Below are 25,707 nucleotides of genomic sequence, written 5' to 3'. Positions count from 1 at the left end.
CGCACGTGATGCATGGTTGAAATGGTGCTAGTGAAATGGCAAAGGACTGTTCAATGCTCGGTTGAGACATATTACAAGGTAGCAGCTGCTAAATTTGAGTGGTCGTGTTATACATGTGTCAGGTTAGCGCAAACTGTGAATTGTTGATGTATATTTACCTGATGAATGGTTTGTTACATGTTGTGGGCACGTGATGTCTCGAACATATTGGAGTACAAGCCAAGTCTGAAGTTATTAACCATCAACAGGAGGACCGGCCGAGAATAATGTATAGCTGGAAAGAAGTATGCCAACTAGCTAAGTGACTCGAGTGTAGAGAGCTTCCGTGTGCTAGGAAATTGAAGTTGGCTGTAATGCTGTAGATTAGTAAAAAATAAATAAAAAAATTTGACGCGCTAAGGCTGTATGACCTACTTCTCTCTCATCACCTCCAACCTAAATAAGCTGTGGTACCGTGGTGAAAAGTGTGTAGATAACGGTACAAAGGAAGGTTTGTTTGCTTTCAGTACGTACAGTTGTCTCGTTCGCGTATATTCGCAGCTGCTGGTCACCCTCAGTTGGCAACAATTGGAACTGAAAGTAGACTCCGAAGCAGATGGCATCGCTGGAAACAATCCATCCAAGCGAAAGAGACCAGAGGATTCCCCTGACGATTCCAGTAAGAGCGTAGATGTTTGCCGTCATTGCAGCAAGAAATGTACTAAAAAAAGTGAGGCTGTTCAATGTGATTTGTGCTGTTCGTGGCTGCACGCATCTTGCGAAGGTCTAAGTAAAGACGAATATAAACTGCTTACTCAATTAACATCCACTGTTGAAAATGTTATGTACTACTGCAAGTTTAATAAGTGTGAAACGTGCTCCAAGCAGCTTATGTTCAGTTCAATTAGTAAAGCACTTTTCCCACCGGCTGACAGCTCTGAAACCAGCACAACAACGGAACAGAATTGTTTATCTAAGACTCTGATTGACCTTAGTGAGAAAATTGCTGATTTGACTATCAAACAACAAACACTACACAACTCGGTGCAATCTATATCCTCCAAATTTGTTGAGTCTGCTGTTAACATGGACACTGGTGCTCCAGCTCAATCCATCACTCAAGGAGCTGGTCCATCTAGTAATGCTCTAGACATTATAGATGAGATGGCAGATAGAGATCGAAGGAAAAATAACATTGTCGCATACAATTTCCCGGAGTCCACTGACCGAAACATTGATATTCAATCATTTAAGGCCCTAAGTGACACAGTTTTCAAATTGGATCTGGATGTAACCAAGGCTATTCGTTTGGGACCAAAGATCCCTAATAAACACAGACCATTACTATTGACTGTTGAAGATGTTGACGACAAGACTTTCATGCTCTCTCATTCTCACTTTCTGAAGCGACACGAACAGTACAACAAAGTATACCTTGTCCCTTATAGAACAAGACTTGAACGTGCTAAGCACAAAAGGGTTGTTGACGAGTTAAAACAAAGGAAGGCCAATGGAGAAACTAATTTGATAATTCGTAATGGCAATATTTCACAGAGACAACCCCGTGTAAATATAATTGCTGAAACCACCAACACTCAGCAGGCTACTAATTGTTCCTGATAGAAGTCTTGCTGGTTCTTCAGTAATGATAAGTAATACAATGTTAAGAACTTTGTATACAAACGCTGATCAGTTTTTAAATAAGCGTGATCTTCTTTCAGCTCAAATTACAGGTAGCCACCCCCCTGACATAATTATTATTACCAAATTGCTTCCTAAATCACCAAATTCTACTGTTAGCTCAGCTCTACTGGCACTTCCTGGATATTCTCTTTACGTTAACTTTGATCCAGACACATATACCCCTGTCACCTCTCACATACGCGGAGTTGGAATATTTGTCTCTGAAAAGCTGCAGGCTCATCAAGTATTTTTTCACTCACCTGATCTTGAAGATCAAGTATGGGTTAGAATTCAACTTTGTGGATCTGATTCACTGTTAGTTGGCTGTCTGTATCGTAGTCCTACGGGTGATCTCAGTACTAGTGTTTCATCTCTTTGTAATTTATTTACCAAACTCAATAACTATTCTCACTTATTAGTATGTGGCGACTTCAACTTTAAAGAAGTTACTTGGTCAGACCTTTCAGGTTCAACTACTAATTCTCATATAGTACCTTTTCTCGACTCAGTAGATGATTTATTCTTGTTTCAGCATGTCAACAAGCCCACAAGAATTAGACAGGGTGATTCTCCAAGCCTACTTGATCTAGTATTCACAAACGAAGAGAATATGGTTACAAACTTGTTGCATCTTCCACCCTTGGGTAATAGCGACCACATTTGTATACAGTTTGATCTTTTGTGCTATTTGGAGCCGAAGAAGACTGACAACTTGAAATATAATACAAGAGCGGTAAATATTGATCTAATGAAGCAAATTCTTGGTGATGTTGACTGGGTATCCTTATTGGACCCCCTTGATATGAGCGATGCTTGGTTGCAATTTAGGTCGATCTTTCAGGATGCTCTTGACAATTGCGTTCCTACTTACAAGCCCAAGGAGAAGAAAAGCCTATACAGTAACTCTGAAGTGTTTAGTTTGAAAAGGAAAAAGAATCATCTTTGGAAAAAGTACCTCTCGACTCGTTCTCTCATAGACCTTGCAAACTTTAAGTCAGTAAATAATCAGCTTAGAAGCTTGACTCGTAACCTTAGAAAAGACTACGAAAAGAATCTGGCTCAAGGTGTCAGATCTAGGCCTAAAGCATTCTGGCAATATGTTAACTCAAGGACAAAAGTACGCCCAGGTGTTACCGAGTTGGTCTCCTCGGATGGTTCTGCAATACATTCCGATTCTGAAATGGCTACTCACTTTGACGAATACTTTTCTAGTGTATTTACCTGTGAGGACACTGCAAGTATTCCAACAGTTGATTCAACTAGTTCCCCTCTCCTTGATGACTCCATTGAAATCACTCCTGCAACTGTTTTCAGCAAGCTAATAGCTCTACAAAGTAATAAATCCTCTGGACCAGACGGATGGCCTATAACTATTATCAAATCTGTAAGTGAATTTATTTCTGTACCATTATCTATCCTGTTTTAATAAATCGCTAAATAGTGGCACTTTACCTTCAGATTGGAAGTGTGCCAATGTAACACCTATTCACAAAAAAGGTGCACGGAATCTGGCCTGCAATTATAGACCAGTCAGCCTTACTTCTATTTTCAGCAAGTTAATGGAATCCATTGTCAAAGATCATATACTGAACCACCTATCCACAAACAACTTACTGTCTCCCTATCAATTTGGCTTCATACCAGGAAGATCGTGTTCCACTCAATTGCTTCTGATGCTGGATTATTTAACTCATCATCTTGATGAGGGCTATTCTATTGACGTAATCTACTTAGATTTCCAAAAAGCCTTTGATACTGTTCCACACCGACGTTTATTGCAAAAGTTAACATCGTTTGGTATTCATGGAAATGTGCTAAAATGGATTGAAAGCTTTTTATCTAACAGAGTGCAACAAGTTGTACTTAATGGCCATAAATCTTCCACCATTCCAGTTACTAGTTGTAGGATTGACACGAGGCATATCATTAAATCACGTGACAGTACATACAATATGGACGTGTGTACAACTGTGTGTGCATCTATGATTATCATTGTTCATGTTCTAATTACATAGTTCCTACACCTCCCCCCAAGCATTTGTGAGGGGCACAATGCTGACGATAATTAAGGCCAGTTTGGATCTTCTATAAGCCTTTTGGTTGCCTGGTGGGTGCGAGTTGAATGTCGTGGACTTGAACAGACTTCTGCTGAGGTACTTTGTTGTGGAAACGTTTGCTGTGGTTGTTCAGGGGGTGCTGGTGTTGTTGATGGGAGCAAGGATGTTGCAGTTCTGCGTTGTAGGAACCGGCGGTTTCTTGTCAGGATTCTGCCATTTTGAGTCTTGATAAAATAGCGGCGGTGAGGACCAATGTCAACAACAGTTCCGTAAATGTCCCACATTTTCGTTTGTGGATGTTGCAGTGCAACGCGTGAGCCTATTCCAATGTCTGGTAGTGTGTGGGCATGGAGATTGTAATATGCTTGTGTTTGCTCCAATGACTTTGTAGCCTGTGTTTCAGCTTCCGTGACTGCTTTTTGCCAACATGGTAGAAAAGAGCGGTGGTGAGCTGGGAGTGAGTCTTGCACTGGTGTACCAAATAGTTTTTGAGCAGGTGATAATCCATCCTTGCGAGATGGGGTGTTTCGGTACTGTAAGAGTGCACGGCAAAGCGCATCTTCATTGAGAGAACGTTTGTTCCAGGAAGTGGCAATGAGTTTTTTCATAGATTTTACCATGGCTTCGACTTTGCCATTGCTTTGTGGGTAATATGGTGACGACACTTTATGGATAAACCCCCACTGTCTGGAGAAGTCGTGAAAGCATTTTGAAGTGAATTGTGGCCCGCCATCTGACCACAGTATATCTGGCACGGCAGTGCGACAAAAGCATTGTCTCAGTACTCTAACAAGGTGGGAGCTGGTAGTGTTGTGGCCCATTGGGATTATGTCAGGCCAATCTGTAAAGCAATCAGCAACGATGAGGTAGTCCTGACCACCATAGCAACAAAAGTCTGCACAGATCTCTTGGAATGGTCTACTTGGCTTGTCTTTGCACACAAGAGGTTCTTGATGATTGGAGGGAAGGAGATCTTGACACTTTTTACATGAAGTGAGCATGTTGTCGATGTCATTGTCCATTCCTGGCCAATAAACCGTAAGGCGCGCCCGTTGTTTAGTGCGTACAGTGCCCTGGTGCGATTCATGAAGATGTGACAGTGTGGTGTGAGGTGGGGACTATTCTACGGAACGGAACGGAACGGAACGGAACGGAATGATGGACTAAACTGCGGAACGGAATGCTTTCTCAGATTGAAGCTTGCAGCTTACCATTGCTGTACAAGTTATCAGTGGCACTTCCAGCAGGTAATCAAACGTACCCCAAGAAAGATAAAACGAATTTAAGGATTGATTGTGGGTTCTTGTTGGTTGTCATTAGTAACGAAGTACTAATTGTGGGAATAGCTGACTCAGTGATTTCATCTTCGGATATATCAAGTAGGGAACTTATTTTTTTTACTAGTATGTGAGTTATTTTTACTTACTTGACTTTAGAATGTACAGTCTGAGGCCCAGCCTTTCTAATCGGCATAAATCAGTATGCGTATAGCTACACTACAAAGGAAACAAGTATGGTGACAAGCTGAATCAACTCAGTCTAAGTAGAATCTAAATGAATTTTGTGCAGTGTGTGAGGAGCAAACATTCAGATACCTCAAGGAGGCTATATTGTGTGAACATCAATGATTCATTAACAGAGTAGTGGACTATTGTCAGATATCTCAGCCTGAGTACTGGGTTGAATTCTGGATGGGGTCTATTTTACAGAATGGAGTGCTTTCTGAATCAACTTGCAGCTTGGCTAGCTGCTATCATTGCTGAAATTGCATTTTATCAGTGGAACCTCCAGGAAAATGGAATAGGATAATTATAAAACATTAATTAAGTGATTGTGTAGGTAATCATGACTATTCAGTCTAATAAACAGAATATATGGTTGATTGAGTGAGGTATCACTTTCAGAATGTTCAGACGACCAGTGATGAGATGCACGGATTCATCGAATTTTTGTTGTGGTTGGAGACATTAAATATCCAAAAGCAAACTGACTGTATAATATTAATTCACTTTCTTTATATTTTCTCAATTTTGAGCCTGTATACAAATAATTGAATTTTCCTTGTCAATAGAAATCCTAGAATAAGATGGGAGAGAAACTTATCTTTGTTTACCTATACTGTACAACCAAGAGTTCGTAATACTGATTTGTATGGGGGAGAGTGTCTAACTCTCAGTATGGCCTGTACAAACACCCTGTTTAAAGTCCACCTTTCATCAAATCAACACCTTTACTGGGGGATAGAAAACTGTTGATTAGAGTTGCTGAAGAAGGTAAAGCCTTTGTTCTGAAATAAGGCCGAGGTGTTACTTTAAGCAGGGTGTTTGGTGAATGCATTCAAGTTAGACACTCCCCACCTTATTATGAACTCTTGGTACAACTTCAAAGGAAATGAAGAAAGCATACAGATGAATCAGTAAAATCACTACAGTAAGGTGAATTACAGACTAGTGAGATCTTGGTTAATTAATGACAGTGGTTGGAGATTAAGTGTGGTAGCTTCTTGCTCTTGAATATGTTGCAAAGTGGAAGTACAAATCAAAATGGGATATCAATTTCATTATGAAAAATTTGTATACATAAATAATCTAGCATTACTATTTCATTTGTCCTCCACTTAAACATGCTACAACAGTACTAGTGTCAGTAAATTGGCAGTGAGTCTACCTTGAAATCTCAACTCTAGAGTAGAGGACAGCCCGCACTGTAACAAATACATGTGATCCCATTGTAATTTCATGGACCAGCTGGACTGGGAATCACTTGAAAATAGACGAACAAATTTAACCTGTTTTGTTTGAAGTGAAGCATGTGAAACGTTACACTTAAGAAATCCTAGGATTCTTAGGTGGTATGTAATTAATGTGAATGTTCCATTTCAGGTCTGACTAGATACATTGAAATTACACACACATCCTGGTCCAAATCATGTTTGCCTGGTGGCTACGGGCATGGTTTCACACGTGGCTTATAATAGAGATTTGGCTGATCTTGGAGTTTTGACATTTAGCCTGATTCAAGGCTAGCAGTCAGACACATCCTTGAATTGTGCAACAGATAAAATCAGCTCACTATTGAATACGGCATTAGTCCACTGCACCAGCTGTTAATATATAAATAACTCCATGCATACACTTCAGTGATGTTTGCAGAATATACCCTCCTTGCGGTCTGCCAAAATATTTGCTCCTCACACACTGCACAAAATTCTTCAAGTTTTAATTCAGCTGGCTCTTTCCTGTTACCAGTATCTTCCTGCTTGCTTTATTTATACACTGACTTATGACTTGAAAGACCGGCCCAGACTGTTTTGTAAAGTCTAAATAAGAAAAACAGCTCACATAAAGTTCCCTTCCGTATGTATGAACATCACTGATACAGCTCATCCCACAATAATACTTCGTTACTAATGACAACCAACAAAAACCCACAATCGATCCGTTAATTCTTTTTATCTTATGTTTAACCACCCACTGGAGATGCCACTGCTAACTTATAAGGGAAGTTTCAGCAATGGTAAGTTGCAAGCTTTAGTTTGAGAAAGCGTTCCGTTCCGTGGTTTAGTCCATCATTCCGTTCCGTTCCGTTCCGTAGAATAGTCCCCACCGTGGTGTGACGCATAGAAGGTGGTATCAGTAGACGGCATCCGTAAACTATCAAATTGTCATCAATGGAAAGGTGCTCACGTGCATTCCAGTAGGGTCTACATGACTGTGGAAGCTGGCCGCGGTGATCTGGGAAGCCGTTGAGTATTATATTGTACAGCTGTTGGTATTCTGGATCCTGAGAAGCATGGTAGCGGACGTCTTGCAATTTCAAGCTTTCGTGGGTGTCAGTGGTGATAGCTCTCAACTCTGTAATAGATCATGTAAGGCTGGTTCATTAGGCGAGTCATGCTCTGCAAGGGCATCACTATTGTGAGGATTAGATACAGGATTGTGGGATAGAGCATCAGGGCCATCATTAACGCTTCCCTTAATCCACTTTGCCGTAAAGTTATAAGACATCAGGCGAGACTTCAATCGTTGAAGGCGTGGGTTCTCAATTTCATCTAAGCGGCGGCTGTTGAGAATAGGGACTAGAGGGTTGTGATCAGTCAAGAGGCAAAAATGCTGGAGGCCGGAAAGAAATAGTTTGCACTTTTGGATGGCCCATGCGACAGCTAGCATCTCCAGTTCAATAACAGCATATCTAGATTCTGTGTCGGTGAGGAACCGGGACCCAGCCTGGATGAGGGTCCACTTGTTATTGGATTGTTGTTGGAGGATGAATCCAAGACCCTGTCTACTGGCATCAGTGCTGAGACGGGTGGGATGATTGAGATTGAAGAATGACAAGACCGGTGGCTTGGTGAGTGACGCCTTGGCTTTTGCGAAGGCTTCATCATGATCGCTAGACCAGAGAAAATCGTTTTTAGTACTCAAAAGTGGTCTTAGTGGTGTCAGGAGTGCGGCTATGGCATCAGTGCTTGAGGACAATTGGTTTACTAAGCCAAAAAAGGAGCGAAGGTCAGTTCTGGTGTTTGGCTTTGGATATTGCAAAATAGCCGTAGTAATCGTTGTGTCCACTTGATATCCATCAGAAGATAACCGAAAGCCAGCAAAAGTGACTGCTGATTGAAAGAACTGACATTTATCCAGGTTAAGGGCAATATTCTCTACGCACCGCTGTAAAAACTGTCGCACGTGAGCAGCATGGTCTGAAGTATTATTGTCATAATTATTATTATTATTATTATTGATTGTTGTGCAGACCTCAAAAGAGTATGGTGCACAAAAAAGGGTACAATTGCTACTGTCAATTACAAAAGAAAAACAAACTTATATAATTATACAATATTTACTATACACAAGACCATATTATACACATTGATAAATTATTAAACAGTTACTAGTCCAGCTAGGCTGTGCTTGAATTGGTCAATCTCTGTTAAATCAATCACGTGTTGGGGTAAGGAATTCCAAATATTGATTGCAGAGGGGAAAAAAGAAAATTTATAACAGTCAATTTTAGTCATTGGGGTTAAAAATCTCTTATTATGGCCTCTGGTGTGATGTAGGTTAGGATTAGAAAAAGGAAATCATCAGCATTAATATCGATTTGGTGAGATATAATTTTAAATAACATTGTAGCCTTCTGTTCATTCCTGCATCTGGCTAAGGTAGGCCAATTAAGGTTAGATAACATTTCAGTGACGCTGGAATATCTAGAATAGTTGTTAAATGCAAACCGTGCTGCTCGTCTTTGGACATTTTCTATGGCATCGATGTCTCTTCGCATAAATAACAATGTCATCAACTATGCGACGAAAGCCTTGTAAACCAGCAAAAGCTTCTGCCATTCTGCGGTCATAATGTTCAAAAATCGATGATAGGCCATACGGGGCCCTGAGATATTTGAAGCGACCTTGAGGGGTTATGAACGTGGTTAAGAGTTGACTGGACTCATCTAGTGGACACTGGTGGTATCCTTTCAGTGCATCTAGTACAGTGAATATTTTTGCATCTGTTGCTGCTATATCGGCCACAGCTTGAGCAGGTGTGGACGATTGATAGCGTTCTCTACGCACGAACTTGTTGAGGTGTTGAGGTATCCATGTGTTTGTTCTGCTATACAATACATCCATGTGTCAACATTTATACAGTACACTTTGGGTGGGGGGGGTGCAGAAAAAAGAGTACTCTTTGTACGCTCGCAAAAAAGCAGAAAATTGTGGACCACCCCCAACAGTACAGTATACTATTCTGCATAGTAACATTTGTATGATGGAGCCTCACTATTATGATGGGGGCAACAAAATTTGGGGGAAAATTGGGTGCAGTGCATTGCTTATCAAAAACAAATATGTTGTTTTAATTACGCAATACTATGGTCCGTCTTACCATAGCAAGAATTGCTTGCTTAACCCACTCCATAGGACAATACATATGGGCTGATGCTATCACACCACATGACTACTTAACCCTACCCATGTGGCGATACACGTGGCTGCTGCTGTTGCCCTGCATGACTGCTTAACCCTTTCCATGTGGCGATACACATGGGCTACTGCTGCTTCTGCCACTGCCGCCGCCACCCCTGTTGCTGCCACTGCCGCCGCCACCCCTGCTGCTGCTGTCCCTGCATGTACAATTATATGCACATATAGCATGCAGTTGACTGTATGGCTCGCTAGGTTAGTTCGCGCTTCAAATTTCAAATGTACATATAAGCCACCCAATGATTTCTTAGTTGCTCTTCGTCACTCAAAGTTGGCAAAGCAAACTAACAGATATTAGCTTGTTTGTATGAACTTTGTACTGAGCAGGTACGTAAATAGTTGTATTCTCTGCATTTGTAACACCATGTTAATTTGATGCATGTTCATCAACCTGCCCCTTGTGGTGAGGGATGGCAAGAATCTGGCTTGCTTGTGTGGTGTGCTCGGGGGAGGTTGGGTGGCGAACAAGCAGGCAGGCCAGACACATGCTTACCTCCTCACACGTGGGGTGGGGGGAACCTTGCATGTTAACTGGGTCACATTTATATTATGCTAAAGATTACATAACTTTTTGCGTACATGTGAAGCCACGCCAGTACACCCTGGCCTGTTGTGCTGCATAACACTATAATATGCCATGATTAATGCTATTGTGTGTACCTCATAGGGGAAGGAAACACTGCTAAAAGTATTGGGATCCCTCAAGATGACACAAATGATTGGGTAATAGTTAAACCTACTGAAACTGAAGCTATAAGAAAAGAAGGCACAGACAAGGTTTCATGGCGAAACAGAATAGTTGTAATACCACTTTTCATGCTATTTACTGGAGTAGGCTGTATTTTAGCAGGTGTGCTGATCCACATGAACATGAAAGAACAAGAAATGACCGAGCCTTCACCAGATTTGCTGCCGAAACAAAATGCCAGCCAAGTGGTATTCATCTCATGGATTACACTCAACCAATCTAACCTATTGCTATCACATGATAACCAAACTCTACCAGTAATTGTGACATTGTCAAATTTTACTGAGAGAAAGAAGAATAAAGAACACTGGTTTAGTGATCCCTTTTTTGCATTCACAGGTGGATATAAGATGTGTCTAAGTGTCTACGCAAATGGTATCAACAATGGTGAAAATACTCATGTATCCATTCTCCTACATCTAATGAAGGGTCCATATGATGATGACCTACAATGATCAGGTCACTGGCCACTACGAGGAACATTTACAATAGAACTACTCAACCAATTAAATGATGACAACCATTATACTCGCAATGTGACATTTAACAGTACAACTCCTGAACGATACACTAAAAGAGTGCTAGATAGTGATAAACCATCTGTTGGATGGAGAGAAGTCCATTTCATACCACAGAATGCCATTTTTCATGATAATAACAGCTATCTTATGAATAACAATTTATACTTCAGGATCTACTATGTACCTGTGAAATTTGAAGAAAGTTACAGTTTTCATGTCAAAGGACGTGTTCTCTCATCTTTGTTTAGTGCAGGTGTAGGGTTGTTGCTGGTTGTTATACTAAAGTATTTAGAAAGCTGTAATGCTGCAAAAAGAACTTTTGCTTTTGTTATGTTCAGTTTTCCAATTCTAGTAGGTATTGGTGTTATGAGAAATTGCTTAGGAGGCTTATTGTGGGGTACTTTAACCCTCCTCACTGCTTTTGGTTGTGTGGTTGTAAGTGGAAAAAAGAATGATAGGTTGCAAATGGTAGTGTTTGTATTCGGTTTTCCTTTAGGTAATGTAATAGCCTGCTTTATTATATTGGATATATTTCACATGCCATGGGATATAATAGTGTGGTGGTTACTATGAACTGTGAATGTAGCTGGTATGACATTTTAGTTTTGAATTTGTTGTACATTTTGATTTAGAAGTTTTTCAGTTAATCTAAGAATTTCTGTACAAAAACGTACAATGATGTGTACAGTTCTTGAATATTTTGTTTTTAGCTTTTCACAAGCACTTTATGTAGCTACGTATGTACAATACGCTCCCACAGGTTTGTAGTTTAAAACTTACTTATGGTAATAGCAGCCTTCCAAGGATAAAACTATGTATACATGTGCGTTTTGTCATATCTATGGTATTCCTAATTTGCATGAATGCGCAAAAATAATATTGTAGTGTGCATTTCTGTCACTGTCATATTGGAGGCTATTTTGCAGGAATCACTGTACCAATCGGCTATGTTTTATTAAAACCTGGAATTGTCTGCAGGTACCATTGATGCTAGTACAGAACCTTTTAATTAAAGTCACAGTAATTGCTGTTACCAGTGGCTGCTGTACCAAATGGAGTATTTACCATCTGAAGTTTGTTATTTTGTGACTGCTATTTTCTACCACACTTAACAGTGACCAACACTGAAGGTTAAAGGCCATAGATTTTAGCTGCATTCCATTACAAACCACTACACAAACTTGATAGAGCTTAATTGCAATTCAAAGCATTAGGTATAGTTCAAATCATGCTGGCAATTATTTTGTTTACATATGTACTTATTTATTTAGAAACTTGCAGTTTACATTGTAGATTATAGCAACTTGGTTATACATGTACATTGCCTACTACATAGCACAATGATAGATAAAGGCAGGCCAATCTAAACATGCATATGTCTACCTGTGGGTTTGTCTTGTGTGCATGCTTTATTAGAGTCAATGAATTATGACTAATCTGCTTCTACTGTATGGAAGATAAATCTTGGCACTACAAAGTGTTCACATGCATGCTAATTACAATGAAAAGCCATGCAGGTCAGTTCGTTCCTAGTATGTACTACATACATGTAACCTGCGTGATAGAGCAGGTAACAGTGCCGTAACCTGCGTGATAGAGCAGGTAACAGTGCTTACAGTTCTAAACTTCTGAGTGTACTGTAGCTACCTTCAATGCCACATGGGATAAAGAGAGTTAATACAGGTGGGTCCTTGTGGTTTTGTTGATGCTTCGTCCATATGTGCTACATGCATAAAATGAAGAGCTTTCTTATTCTTAGGCAGGCCACTGACCTTCAAGAATGAATTTGAAGTAGATTCTAGCCATTTAGCTATAGGAATATACAATTTATGATTGCTTGCTTCATGTTGAGCAAAAATTAATAATAAAGCTAGTTGTCTCAATGATTATTGCACTGTTTTAAGGCTACTACGTGTATACATGATGATCTATACAGTTTTACCACATAATTGTGACTGGCCATGGGCCTGCGAAAACAGGGCATGTGGGTACATGATTTTTGCCCACTTTTTCACACTTCCTTGACTCATAACTTTTACACCATTATGCTATGGCAATGAAATTTTAGCCATTAGTAAGCAATTAATTGGCTTTATGATGTTACAGAATACAAATATTCTGTTCCACTACTGAGATACGACTTGTAGTGAGACAGGGTGTAGGTTTTTTATTTATTTATTTATTAAGGCTTTACAACACAAGTGCTGAAGGTCTGTAGGACACCTGGTCCTACAGCCTGTTTAAAGTTGTTACAGAAAGTGTGTTTGAAAAGGTGGAGAAAGGAGAAAAATCCATGACTGGACCTCGAACCTACAGCCATCCGATTAACACTTGAATGCTTACAGGAGTCTGCCAGGCGGTCAGGATGTTTTCTCCTTGTCAATTTCATGTAGACGTCTATATGTATCCAAGGAACTCTAGAGAGTGACTTATTATCTCAAAGTACCTCATGTGGAACCAAATGGATATTAAAGGTTATGCCCCACATGCCCTGTTTTCGCAGGCACGGTCACATATCTAGATGCAAAAGTATTATCTATAACTATTAATCGCTTAAACTATAATAATATTATTGAGTTGAAAACCTTTGCAATACTGTGTTGAAGAGTTATTTATACTGTTTTGCAAGATATGTATACATGAGTTCTGTTTCAATAAAGTGTTTCATCTACTCCACGTGGTGTTTTAGGCGATGCCTTTACTAATAATGTTGTTTGTGTATCAGTGATGATGGTGTAAACATTATTACCTTTATTTTGTGTTCTGTGTTACTCTAATTGTGGTCTAATGGCTTGCAAAAACGTAAAGGAGATGTTCACATGCAGAGAAGTTGTGAAGTTTGTATTGGCACTGAACGTGTTTCCATGGTATAGGTGACCATTAAAGAAATAGTTTATATCTATTATTTTGTGCACTGTGGTAGGAAGTGTATACTGTACAAATTGTAATACTGTAGCTGTACATGCAAATATGTGTGTATGATGAGTAAAGTTATCACATTACATCACACTGTACTGCTTATACTGTGGATTCTAAAATGGATCATTTGTAACAGCTAAATATTTTCAGTATATCTTCACGGCAACATGAACGTGTACATTATCAGATTGCTAGTGTATATACCATCTAATCCAAAACAGCCAAGCTGTAAAAAAAGTGTGCGGCCCTCAGAAAGGCTATGGTGAAAAAAGATGTGAAATCCAAGGTGGCGGCCAAGAAATGGCTGTGATGGTAGGTTAATGGTAAAAATTTCAATAACGACAATTCAGGTGAATTTTTGTGCCGCTTCACAAAATTTACCTGAATTGTCATTATTAAAATTTTTACCATTAACCTACCATCACAGCCATTTCTTGGCCGCCACCTTGGATTTCACATCTTTTTTCACCATAGCCTTTCTGAGGGCCGCACACTTTTTTTACAGCTTGGCTGTTTTGGATTAGATTTCATTTCTTTTTGTATTTGTATACCCCAAAGCCGGCCTATGGCCAGCTTTGGGACTTTTTTAACCTATGTTTTTTTTCTTTACTACAGGAAGAAGAAAAGATGAAGTAGATGTACTTTAAATATTTTATCAGTAAATGTACAAATTATATATATAATACATATGGGACCGGATTTGCGAAAAGGGGCCTTCCATACACATCCAATTTGCCAACTTTGACAATTGATAACTTCAGAATGGAAAGAGCTATTGCCTTGAAATTTGGGCAGTGGTGATTTCTTTGCAGCTGAACTCTCCACATGATGATTTCTTTGTAGCTGAACTCTCTACAAGATAATTTCTTCTAGCTGATCTCTCTACAGGGAGATTTGTTTGTAGCTGAACTATCTACAAGGTAACTTCTTCTAGCTGATCTCTCTAAAGGGTGATTTGTTCGTAGCTGAATTCTGTACAGGTGATTTGTTTGCAGCTGAGCTCTTTACAAAATGGTTTCTTTGTAGCTGAACTCTCTACAAAGTAACTTCTTCTAACTGATCTTTCTACAGGGTGATTTGTTTGTAGCTGAACTATCTACAATGTAATTTCTTCTAGCTGATCTCTCTACAGGGTGATTTGTTCGTAGCTGAATTCTGTACAGGTGATTTTTTTGCAGCTGAGCTCTTTACAGAATGGTTTCTTTGTAGCTGAACTCTCTACAAAGTAACTTCTTCTAACTGATCTTTCTACGGGGTGATTTGTTTGTAGCTGAACTATCTACAAGGTAATTTCTTCTAGCTGATCTCTCTACAGGGTGATTTGTTTGTAGCTGAATTCTGTACAGGTGATTTGTTTGCAGCTGAGCTCTTTACAGAATGGTTTCTTTGTAGCTGAACTCTCTAAAAGGTAACTTCTTCTAACTGATCTCTCTATACAGGGCAATTTGTTTGTGGCAGAATTTTCTACAGGGTGATTTCTTTGCAGCTGAACTCTCTACATGGTGGTTTCTTTGTAGCTGAACTCTCTACAAGGTAACTTCTTCTAGCTGATCTCTCTACAGGGTGATTTGTTTGTAGCTGAACGATCTACAAGGTAACTTCTTCTAGCTGATCTCTCTACGGGGTGGTTTCTTTGTAGCTGAACTCTCTAAAAGGTAACTTTTCTAGCTGATGTCTCTACAAGGTGGCTAGTTAGTAGCTGAACTCTCTACATGGTGGTTTCTTTGTAACTGAACTTTCTACAAGGTGACTTCTTCTAGCTGATTTTTCAATAGGGTGATTTGTTTGTAGCTTCACTCTCTACAAGGTAACTTCTTCTAGCTGATCTCTCTACAGGGAGATTTGTTTGTAGCTGAACTCTCTACAGGTGATTTGTTTGAAGCTGAACTTTCTAAATGATGGTTTCTTTGTAGCTGAACTCTCTACAAGTTAACTTCTTCTAGCTGATCTCTCTACAGGGTGATTTGTTTGTAGCTGAATTCTGTACAGGTGATTTGTTTGCAGCTGAGCTCTTTACAGAATGGTTTCTTTGTAGCTGAACTCTCTACAAGGTAACTTTTCTAGCTGATGTCTCTACAAGGTGGCTAGTTTGTAGCTGAACTCTCTACATGGTGGTTTCTTTGTAACTGAACTTTCTACAAGGTGACTTCTTCTAGCTGATTTTTCAATAGGGTGATTTGTTTGTAGCTTCACTCTCCACAAGGTAACTTCTTCTAGCTGATCTCTCTACAGGGAGATTTGTTTGTAGCTGAACTCTCTACAGGTGATTTGTTTGAAGCTGAACTTTCTAAATGATGGTTTCTTTGTAGCTGAACTCTCTACAAGTTAACTTCTTCTAGCTGATCTCTCGTACAGGGTGATTTGTTTGCAGCTGAGCTCTTTACAGAATGGTTTCTTTGTAACTGAACTTTCTACAAGGTGACTTCTACAAGCTGATTTTTCAATAGGGTGATTTGTTTGTAGCTTCACTCTCTACAAGGTAATTTCTTCTAGCTGATCTCTCTACAGGGTGATTTGTTTGTAGCTGAATTCTGTACAGGTGATTTGTTTGCAGCTGAGCTCTTTACAGAATGGTTTCTTTGTAGCTGAACTCTCTAAAAGGTAACTTCTTCTAACTGATCTCTCTATACAGGGCAATTTGTTTGTGGCAGAATTTTCTACAGGGTGATTTCTTTGCAGCTGAACTCTCTACATGGTGGTTTCTTTGTAGCTGAACTCTCTACAAGGTAACTTCTTCTAGCTGATCTCTCTACAGGGTGATTTGTTTGTAGCTGAACTCTCTACAAGTTAACTTCTTCTAGCTGATCTCTCTACATGGTGATTTGTTTGTAGCTGAATTCTATATAGGTGATTTGTTTGCAGCTGAGCTCTTTAAATAATGGTTTCTTTGTAGCTGAACTCTCTCAAGGTAACTTCTTCTAGCTGATGTCTTTACAGGGTCACTAGTTTGTAGCTGAATTCTCTACATGGTGGTTTCTTTGTAACTGAACTCTCTACAAGGTAACTTTTTCTAGCTCATCTTTCTACAGGGTGATTTATTTGTAGCTGAATTCTTTACAGGTGATTTGTTTGCAGCTGAGCTCTTTAAAGAATGGTTTCTTTGTAGCTGAACTATCTACAAGGTAACTTCTTCTAGCTGAAGTCTCTACAAGGTCACTGGTTTGTAGCTGAGCTCTCTACATGGTGGTTTTTTTGTAACTGAACTCTCTACAAGGTGACCTCTTCTAGCTGATCTTTCTACAGGGTGATTTGTTTGAAGCTGAACTCTCTACAAGGTAACTTCTTCTAGCTGATCTCTCTACAGGGAGATTTGTTTGTAGCTGAACTCTCTACATGATGGTTTCTTTGTAGCTGAACTCTCTACAAGATAACTTCTAGCTAATCTCTCTACAGGGAGATTTGTTTGTAGCTGATCTTTCTACAGGGTGATTTGTTTGAAGCTGAACTCTCTACAAGGTAACTTCTTCTAGCTGATCTCTCTACAGGGAGATTTGTTTGTAGCTGAACTCTCTACATGATGGTTTCTTTGTAGCTGAACTATCAACAAGGTAACTTCTTCTAGCTGATCTCTCTACAGGGTGATTTGTTTGTAGCTGAATTCTGTACAGGTGATTTGTTTGCAGCTGAGCTCTTTACAGAATGGTTTCTATGTAGCTGAACTCTTTACAAGGTAACTTCTTCTAGCTGATGTCTCTACAGGGTCACTAGTTTGTAAATGAATTCTCTACATGGTGGTTTCTTTGTAACTGAACTCTCTACGAGGTAACTTCTTCTAGCTGATCTTTCTATAGGGTGACTTGTTTGTAAACGAATTCTCTACATGGTGGTTTCTTTGTATCTGAACTCTCTACATTGTGGTTTCTTTGTAGCTGAACTCTACAAGGTGATTTCTTCTAGCTGAATTATCTCTTTCTATAGTTGCATGAATTCCCTACAAGGTAACTTCTTCTAGCTGATCTCTCTACAGGGTGAATTGTTTGTGGCTGATCTCTCTACAGGGTGGCTTGTTTGTAGCTGATCTCTATACAGGTTACTTGTTTCTAGCTGATCTCTTGAATTCTCTTCGGGTGACTGCTCTATTAGGATGACTGCTCTATTAGAGTATCTCGATCTCGCACTTGCTACACTAAGTTGGATTTCGTGTTATAACTCCGTGGTTTTAAGTCTGATTCTTCTACACCATTGAAGAGCCTTTCTAAGATGATAACTCCATCTGTACAGCGATTTTCAAAGCATTACCCCAAGCGGTTTACCTGGTAGGCGTGGCAAGCAGTCGTTTTTTATTAGCTAATCTCGATTGCGTAATTGTTACACACTGTTGGTTTTTTCGTTGTATCTTCCTGGTTTTTAGCTCGATTTCTTTCAAACCACAAAAGGTTTGAGGTTCAATAGTTAACCTATTCACCCACCGATTTTCAGCTTCTTCCCATACGCGGTTTACCCTGTAGGCGTGACAACATATTGGTGTTAATTTTCGTGAATAATCGCTCATAACTCTTTGCCTGTTTATCGTATTCCAGCCAAAGTTGGTACCGAGATGCGCCTTTATATCCCCCTTCTGTGTGCCAAATTTCAAGGCAATCGGATATGGCGTGCGAGTTTTATAGCAGTTTTTGTAAGTGTGCGACAAGAAAAAGAAAAATAAGAAGAAGAAAAAAAACGAAGAAACTGAGCCAATTTTTGAAGTCGCATATCTCGGGAACGCGCGAAGCGATTTCGCTCAAATTTGGAATGTGGAGTGCTGCAGTTGGGGGGCATGTCCACAGCAAAAATCGTCTTGTTTCATCAAGGAAGCACAGAGCTACGGAGGTGCGAAAATTGCGTTTTCTTTCTTCCTGTCAATATACTCACGGGTGTTACGCGCCGGCTTCTTGGGCCGCACGACACACTACCGTGTGTCTTGATACCTTGCTGTAAGAATGCAAACTCCAGATGTGGTGGAGACTGAGGGTTTCCGATGGATATCTAAGGATTAGTGTTGTTTTAGTTAACTATGACTAAACCTGAAGTACTTTTAGTAAGACATATATATATATGTGTGTTTTAGTTAATCAAAACTAAAAGCAACTTCATAATATATTAATTAAACTAAAACTCTAAATCTATAGCTAAAACGCAACAGAATAATTTACCAGTACTAAATCTAAAACTAAAAAGAATTAAGATAACTAAAACCAAAAGATTTTCTTATGTACAGCTAAAACTATAATTGGGTTTTTGTAATTTTACTAAAACTATAATTAAAAGATTTTCACATCTTTTAACTAAAACTAAAATGACACAGAAATATAGCTAACCTTAACTAAATCAATAACTAAAAGGAATTAGGAAAGATTACTAAAACTATACCTAAAATAAATTGACAAAACTGGCCATGACTATAACTAAAACTAAAATTCCTTACTAAAACAACACTGCTATGGATGATGTTATGTTTTCAGCAAAGCCTCACTATGCAGTTTTGATTGTAAGGTGGAGCTGCCAGTGAGCAGCCCATAGATTTATATACTGTTTAGTCCTACGTACTGCATTCACTTAATGATTATAAATGATTTAGTAGTAGAATGTTGAACAGCATCCTGAATATCATATTATTTGAATATCCAATGTTGTATAAATAATAATGCACTTGAAAGCTGAGCCCTACTTATAACTGCATTGCATGTTCTCTATATTAGTGAGTGTAGTTACGTACATTGAAAATAATAAATATTATTGTGCTTAATGTTTGTTGAAGTTTGATAATTGGTATAAAGGTGATATAATCATATAATGAACAATGCTACATTATCGGTACAATGTATAGTTTATGTAGGTGTGTGTCAAGTTTTTTGTGTATGTTGTATGTTGTGGAAGCACCCTTGTACAGGCTTAGCCTTTGGTGCAGCCATGATGTATATAGCTTGGCAGCATCCAGTTTGGTAGCTATGCATGGATATCACATCTTTTCTGTGTTTTTTTCTACAAGAACAAATAGAAACACCATCAAATAAATGAATTCCAATATTTATGCATATAGATATCACATCTTTTTCTTTGCTTTTTTTCTACAAGAACAAAGAGAAGCACTATCAAATAAATCAATTCCATTATTATTACACAATGAACTAATAACTTGTAAGTAATATGAACTGTATGCGTGCATGCATGTGTAGCTATACACTGAATGTTCTAATAGGGTGACTGTTCTATTAGAATATCTCGATCTCGCATTTGCAACACGTAGTTGGGTTTCGAATCATAACTCAGTGGTTTGTAATCCAATTCTTCTGTACTACTGGAAGGACTTTCCATGATGATTATTCCAGCTACATACTGATTTTCAGCTCATTGCTCTAAGCGGTTTGCCTGGTAGATACGAAAACTAATAGTTTTTTATTCATAAAAATCGATTGCGTAATTTTGACACAGGTCGGGTTTTGTGTCATATCTCCGTGGTCTTTATTCCGATTCCTTTCAAACCACAAAAAGGCACTCCTACGATGGTTGCTCCATCTACATATCAATTTTCAACTGATTCCTCAAAGGAGTTTACCCTGTAGGCGTGACAGACCTTCGACCTTATTTTACGCAAATAATCGGTCATAACTCCGTGAATGTTCATCGAATTCCTACCAAAGTTGGTACACAGATCCGCCTTAATGAGCCCTTTAAGTGTGCCAAATTTCAGCCCGATCCGAGCACGCATTCGTGTTTTATGGCGGATTTTGCGAATGTGAGAAATGAAGAAGTAGAAGAAGAAAAAAACGAAGAGATTAAAACGAAATTTTGTTCGCTCGTATCTCGGAAATGGCTGGAGCGATTTTCTTCAAATTTGGTGTGTAGACTCCCCTTACCGGCCGGCACCTCTCTAGCAAATTTGGTTCCAATCGGATAAGGGATCACAGAGCTACATAGGTGTGAAAATTGCGTTTTCTTTCTTCCTGTTAATATACTCACGGGTGGCACGCCGGCTTCTTGGGCCGCACGACACACTACCGTGTGTCTTGATATAGTTACTGAAAGTACAGTTGACATACTATGTACATACACACATACAAATATAATTATTAATTTTGGGTAATCCATGCATGCACTTTCAACATCACATGTCCAATTATCAACAAGGATGTCGCCACCGCTAATTAATAGCTATCCTATTATAAGTAAGTCACAGACAAGCTAGTGCTGTTTAGTACATAGCTGTGTATGTTCACATACTAGAAGATAATACTATTGCGTTTATGTGTCATATGGACAGTATTTTCTGACTTGCAGAAGAGAGAACATCAAGTATGGAGCTAAACCTTTATAGGTTTATATACATAAGTTCTTCTCCTTAATTTACAGTGTTTTGGTAGTGTATATGTAGCTCTATACATTATAATGATACAGTTGTGTTTACTTTACTAGTACTCAGCTTGTAAGTAAAAATGTTACTATTTTACATCATTGCTTAATATCACTTTTAAATTAAAATCATTTGGTATTGCTAGTAGCCAATTAATGTTTGCAGCATAGTATGTAGTTGATTTAATATACTTGTGTTCTGTAGCAGAAATGAACATTTCATCTGGTGCTATAATTCTTTATGCATTGATTAACTTTCTGATTGCAGAAACGTTATCAGGTATGATGTTACCAATGCAGCTACACACCATACACAAATCTTTACTTATTATGTACTATAGCTAACTACACTGTATGAGGCTGTGTTAAGTTTATTAATATTGTATCTAATTTTATGATCTAAAATTATTATTGTCAAGGAGTAAAGCAATGCATATTATGTATAAATCTATTACATTTACTCTCCATAGCTGTTTCTATTACTAAAGGCCCTACTGATATGCAAGTTTGCTCAAATGATGTCGTGGATATTGCATGTGGTTTCACTGGAGCTGACCCTACCACAGTACCATACCTGAGGATTGTTAAGAGAAACAATATTGGTGGTTTTAACAGTATCATTATCAGAGGTAATCGTGTCACCAACAACAGTGTTGATGGTTTAGTGTGGGTACCTGACCTGAACAGTGGACCTAATAATTCTCCTAATAGCAAATTTGTAGTTGGTCCAGTGAACAGAATTCTAAACCTATCATTATTTAGATGTGGTTTTCCTGTATCTGGTGGTAGCAGTATTGAAAGCAGTATAGGAAGACTTATAGTGTTAGGTAAGATGTGTGTTGGCTATAGGATTGTGAACATTATGTGTCATACAAATATATACCATATAGGTCCTCCATTAATTAAGAACTTTACAGTAACTGAAAGTTGTTCAACATCTCTGTCAATGTCATGGCAGACAGTTTCATATCCTGAGTGTGGAAATATGACATATGTTCTGGCAGTGACATTGCATCGTACATCTTTCATGACAGTTACTACCAGTGCAAATCATCACAGTTTTACTGGATTAAAAAGCAACACGTCATACAATATTACTATTGTACCAAGGTACAAAGGAGTTCTGGGAAGTGCTGAAGCAATCACCATGTCAACAACAAATGACCAAAACAGTAAAGCAAAATGTGTATATGTGATACATGCTCTCATTTTTAGGCTAACCCTGCTTTATTCCATTTTTAGTGTTAAAAATATCCACATGTGTACTGGAATTTTGTGTGTATGCATAACATACATGTACTTAATTAATGATCATGTATGCCATGTATATATACATATATAATACATGACATTTATAATTATCTGTTACAGTACTGCAAGAAGTCAGAAACATCAATGCAGTCCCTATACAAGACACCATTGATTTTACTGTATCTTGGCAGGTATGCATATGTGATATTACTTGTTAATAATCACCTTATTGTATGTATCCATTCAGGTGCCAATTGTACAATGCTCATTGTATACAGTTACTGGTTACAGTGTATCAGTGCTAAATAATGAGCCAGCCAACAAAACAACAATAACCATTAGCAATGAAATAAGGTTATCTGATTTGGTGACAGAATTATTACCGAGGAATAACTACATGATTATTGTGTCTGCTATCAGTATTAAAGGTCTAGGTCCCCCAAGTGCTCCAATTAATGGTATAAAACAACACACACACGCACACACACACACACACACACACACACTGTGTGTGTGCATGCGTGTGTGTGCGTGTGCGTGTGCGTGTGCGTGTGCATGTGCGTGTGTGTCCTTGAGTTGGCTTAAGGATGGACCAAGAAGAGTCTCAGGTTCCTGCTATTGCCCTTGTACCCTATAGTGGGGACCATTCACTCCTCTGGCCTAAACAAAAAGTTTATAATTAGGTTACTCATCAGTGGGCAGGTGGAGGTTGGGGCAGAGATGAAGAAGATCCCATGACAGGTGTCTGTGCATGCGTGTGTGTACAGTATATGTGTGTGCATGGTATAAGTAACATCAAGGGGTCAACAACAAGCTAAAATTTGTGTAGGTCGATTCCTGAATCCTTTATGCCAGATTTCCAGATTCTGTTAAGATATTCCCGGAAATTATGTGTGGTTTTTAATGTACCTATGGCTTTTATGGAAATGTCTGTAAAACTTATCAGAAATCTTTGCTCTATATATCTGAAATCTTGTATGCAATATTGGGTGCTAATTGGTTGGTTGCTGACACCTCATATTGCATACTTGGCTGCCTTACAACACACACACACACACACACACACACACACACACACACACACACACACACACACACACATGCAAGCATGTTATCATAAAATTTAATATGGACTTGGTGATCTAGTGACCACAGATGGGCAAATGACAGATGATGACGATGATGATGATGGATATTTGAAAATCAACTACTACTATGCATTCCTTGCTCTACTCCTTATAATACTGGTAATTGTTGTTGTCATAGCATGTGTGAGATACCAAAGACAAAAGAAAACAAATGCTAGTAAGCTGTGTATATGTATAATACATAAATGCTTTACAGTTTGGATGTAGTATACCACTAGCTATAGTTATGTATATAGTTTGTGCTTTTAGCACAGATCACATACTTAATACTTAATATAAAAGTAGTAATAATATTACAACTATATGTACCTACTGTGGCTAGACACTTACAATATTGTGTTTGTATTGTTATATCTACTGTATGTAACACACTTTTCTATGTATATAGCAACCGTAGAAAGTAATTCTGATTTTGATAACAATGAATTAAGGTAACTTGTAGTGTATTTTACATTACACTTTATGGTCCAATTTTAGTACAATGGAAAAAATAATATGAAACTTGTATACCCATGCAGTGCAAATATTTGTTGAGGTAAACGTTTGACAAATCAGATGATCAAGCATTGTGACGAGTAAAATTTTGATGAAATACTGCATGTATTAGAGATGTAAAATTTTGAAAGGATCAAATTGTCAAAGTTTTCTACAGTTAAACCGGATTTGCGAAAAGGGCTCTTCTACACTCATTCCATTCACCAACTTTGACAACTCATAACTTCAGATTGGAGTAAGATATTAATTTGAAATTTGATCAGTGGTGATCACCAACATAGCTTAGTGGGTGGAGAACATTTATGTTACTTAAAAGCTAAGTTATTGTCATAAATTATAGTTAATAGAATTTTAATGTATGTGGAAGACAGTCAAGACACCTTTTCACAAATCCGGTCACATATATACCTATGTACAATATACATGTACATCATAATTTACAGTCTACTTTACAATAATTATACTCAGGGCCGCCCAGAGAAATTAAGGGGCCCAGGGCAAAGAGTTAAAGTGGGGCCCTTCACCCAAGTTGTAAGGTGAAGACCAAAAAAAAAAAAAAAAAAAAAAAAAAAAAAAAAAAAAAAGGTCACAACCTGCTGGCAATGACAATAACTACCCATCAACCATATCTCCTTATCTATAAGCTTGCTACACTGCTCCTCTGAAGAATACTGTGACTGCTTTATTACAGTATTTAGATCTGACTGCTCTATTAGAGTATATCGATCTTTTAAACAGGTATTCAGGGGGCCCTTCATGGGGCCTCCTGGGGCCCCTTTTAGGCTGGGGCCCAGGGCAAAATGCCCCAGTTGCCCCCCCCTGTGGGCGGCCCTGATTATACTTTCTGTTAAACTTACAGCATGACAGAGATGCGGAGTACCACAAGCAGCGATGAATAGATTGTGAGTTATCCATGTAACCGGCTCTGCGGAAACCATGCAGTCTTATAACTGCTAATGCAGGCAAATGTGCTGTGTTTTATGCCTGTTCAATGTGATTGAACAGTTATTATTTCTATAGACTATATATAGAGAAAAAAATAATTATATGAGCTGTAAAAGGTGGAGTTTGGAAATGCTGTAAGATGGATTTTTTTGCAGAGCCATTCACATAATAATGCATACAGTATTTAGCCGTATGTTGCTTTGTTTCTTTTCTCTGTAGCTTTCAACTGGTTTATAGATATGCCAAAGTAAATGACAACAAATTTACAGAGACTACATCATAGTATGCAACTGAATTACAGTAACTATTAACAGTATTTAGCCACTTACAAAACTGTACAATTTGTATAAGACACTATAAGACAATAAAATATTACTTTGAAGCACCCCACATTATTGTATATTAGCCATGTCAAGAACAAACTCAGTCAAGGTTTGCCTTAAGCTTATGGATGGAGTGACCTCATTACTAAGTCCATCTGCACTCCATATACCCAATAATGTCACATCATATCATTAGGTTTCACTGAGTAGGCATGACGTGCATAGTATATAACGAATAGTTTACAATACCTGACTTTGTATCAGCCATATTATGTAAATCTATAGCTATACAGAGTAAATTATTGTGAATACATACACTTTTCCAGGGG

At 38.5% G+C, this 25,707-nt stretch overlaps 2 protein-coding genes across 2 annotated transcripts; both read left to right on the top strand.

The window, feature by feature from the left end:
- The first annotated feature begins 1,639 nt into the window (after nt 1–1,639).
- On the top strand, nt 1,640–3,088 carry LOC136247989 (uncharacterized). The gene has a single exon (XM_066039809.1). The coding sequence runs from the start codon at nt 1,640–1,642 to the stop codon at nt 3,086–3,088; it is 1,449 nt and encodes a 482-aa protein (XP_065895881.1).
- Nucleotides 3,089–21,315: 18,227 nt separating this feature from the next.
- LOC136251231 (uncharacterized) lies at nt 21,316–25,462 on the top strand. The gene is made up of 9 exons (XM_066043651.1): nt 21,316–21,496; nt 21,687–22,043; nt 22,107–22,388; nt 22,588–22,658; nt 22,715–22,925; nt 23,614–23,772; nt 24,004–24,046; nt 24,970–25,012; nt 25,275–25,462. Exons 1-8 carry the CDS (start codon nt 21,427–21,429, stop codon nt 25,007–25,009), a joined length of 1,233 nt encoding a protein of 410 aa, XP_065899723.1. The 5' UTR covers nt 21,316–21,426; the 3' UTR covers nt 25,010–25,012; nt 25,275–25,462.
- The last annotated feature ends 245 nt before the right edge of the window (nt 25,463–25,707 follow it).

This window comes from Dysidea avara, chromosome 1 (genome assembly GCF_963678975.1).
Source record: "Dysidea avara chromosome 1, odDysAvar1.4, whole genome shotgun sequence".
In the NCBI taxonomy this organism is placed as follows: Eukaryota; Metazoa; Porifera; class Demospongiae; order Dictyoceratida; family Dysideidae; genus Dysidea; species Dysidea avara.
The sequence above is the reverse complement of the archived record's forward strand: the minus strand, read 5'-3'. Positions and strand labels throughout refer to the sequence as shown.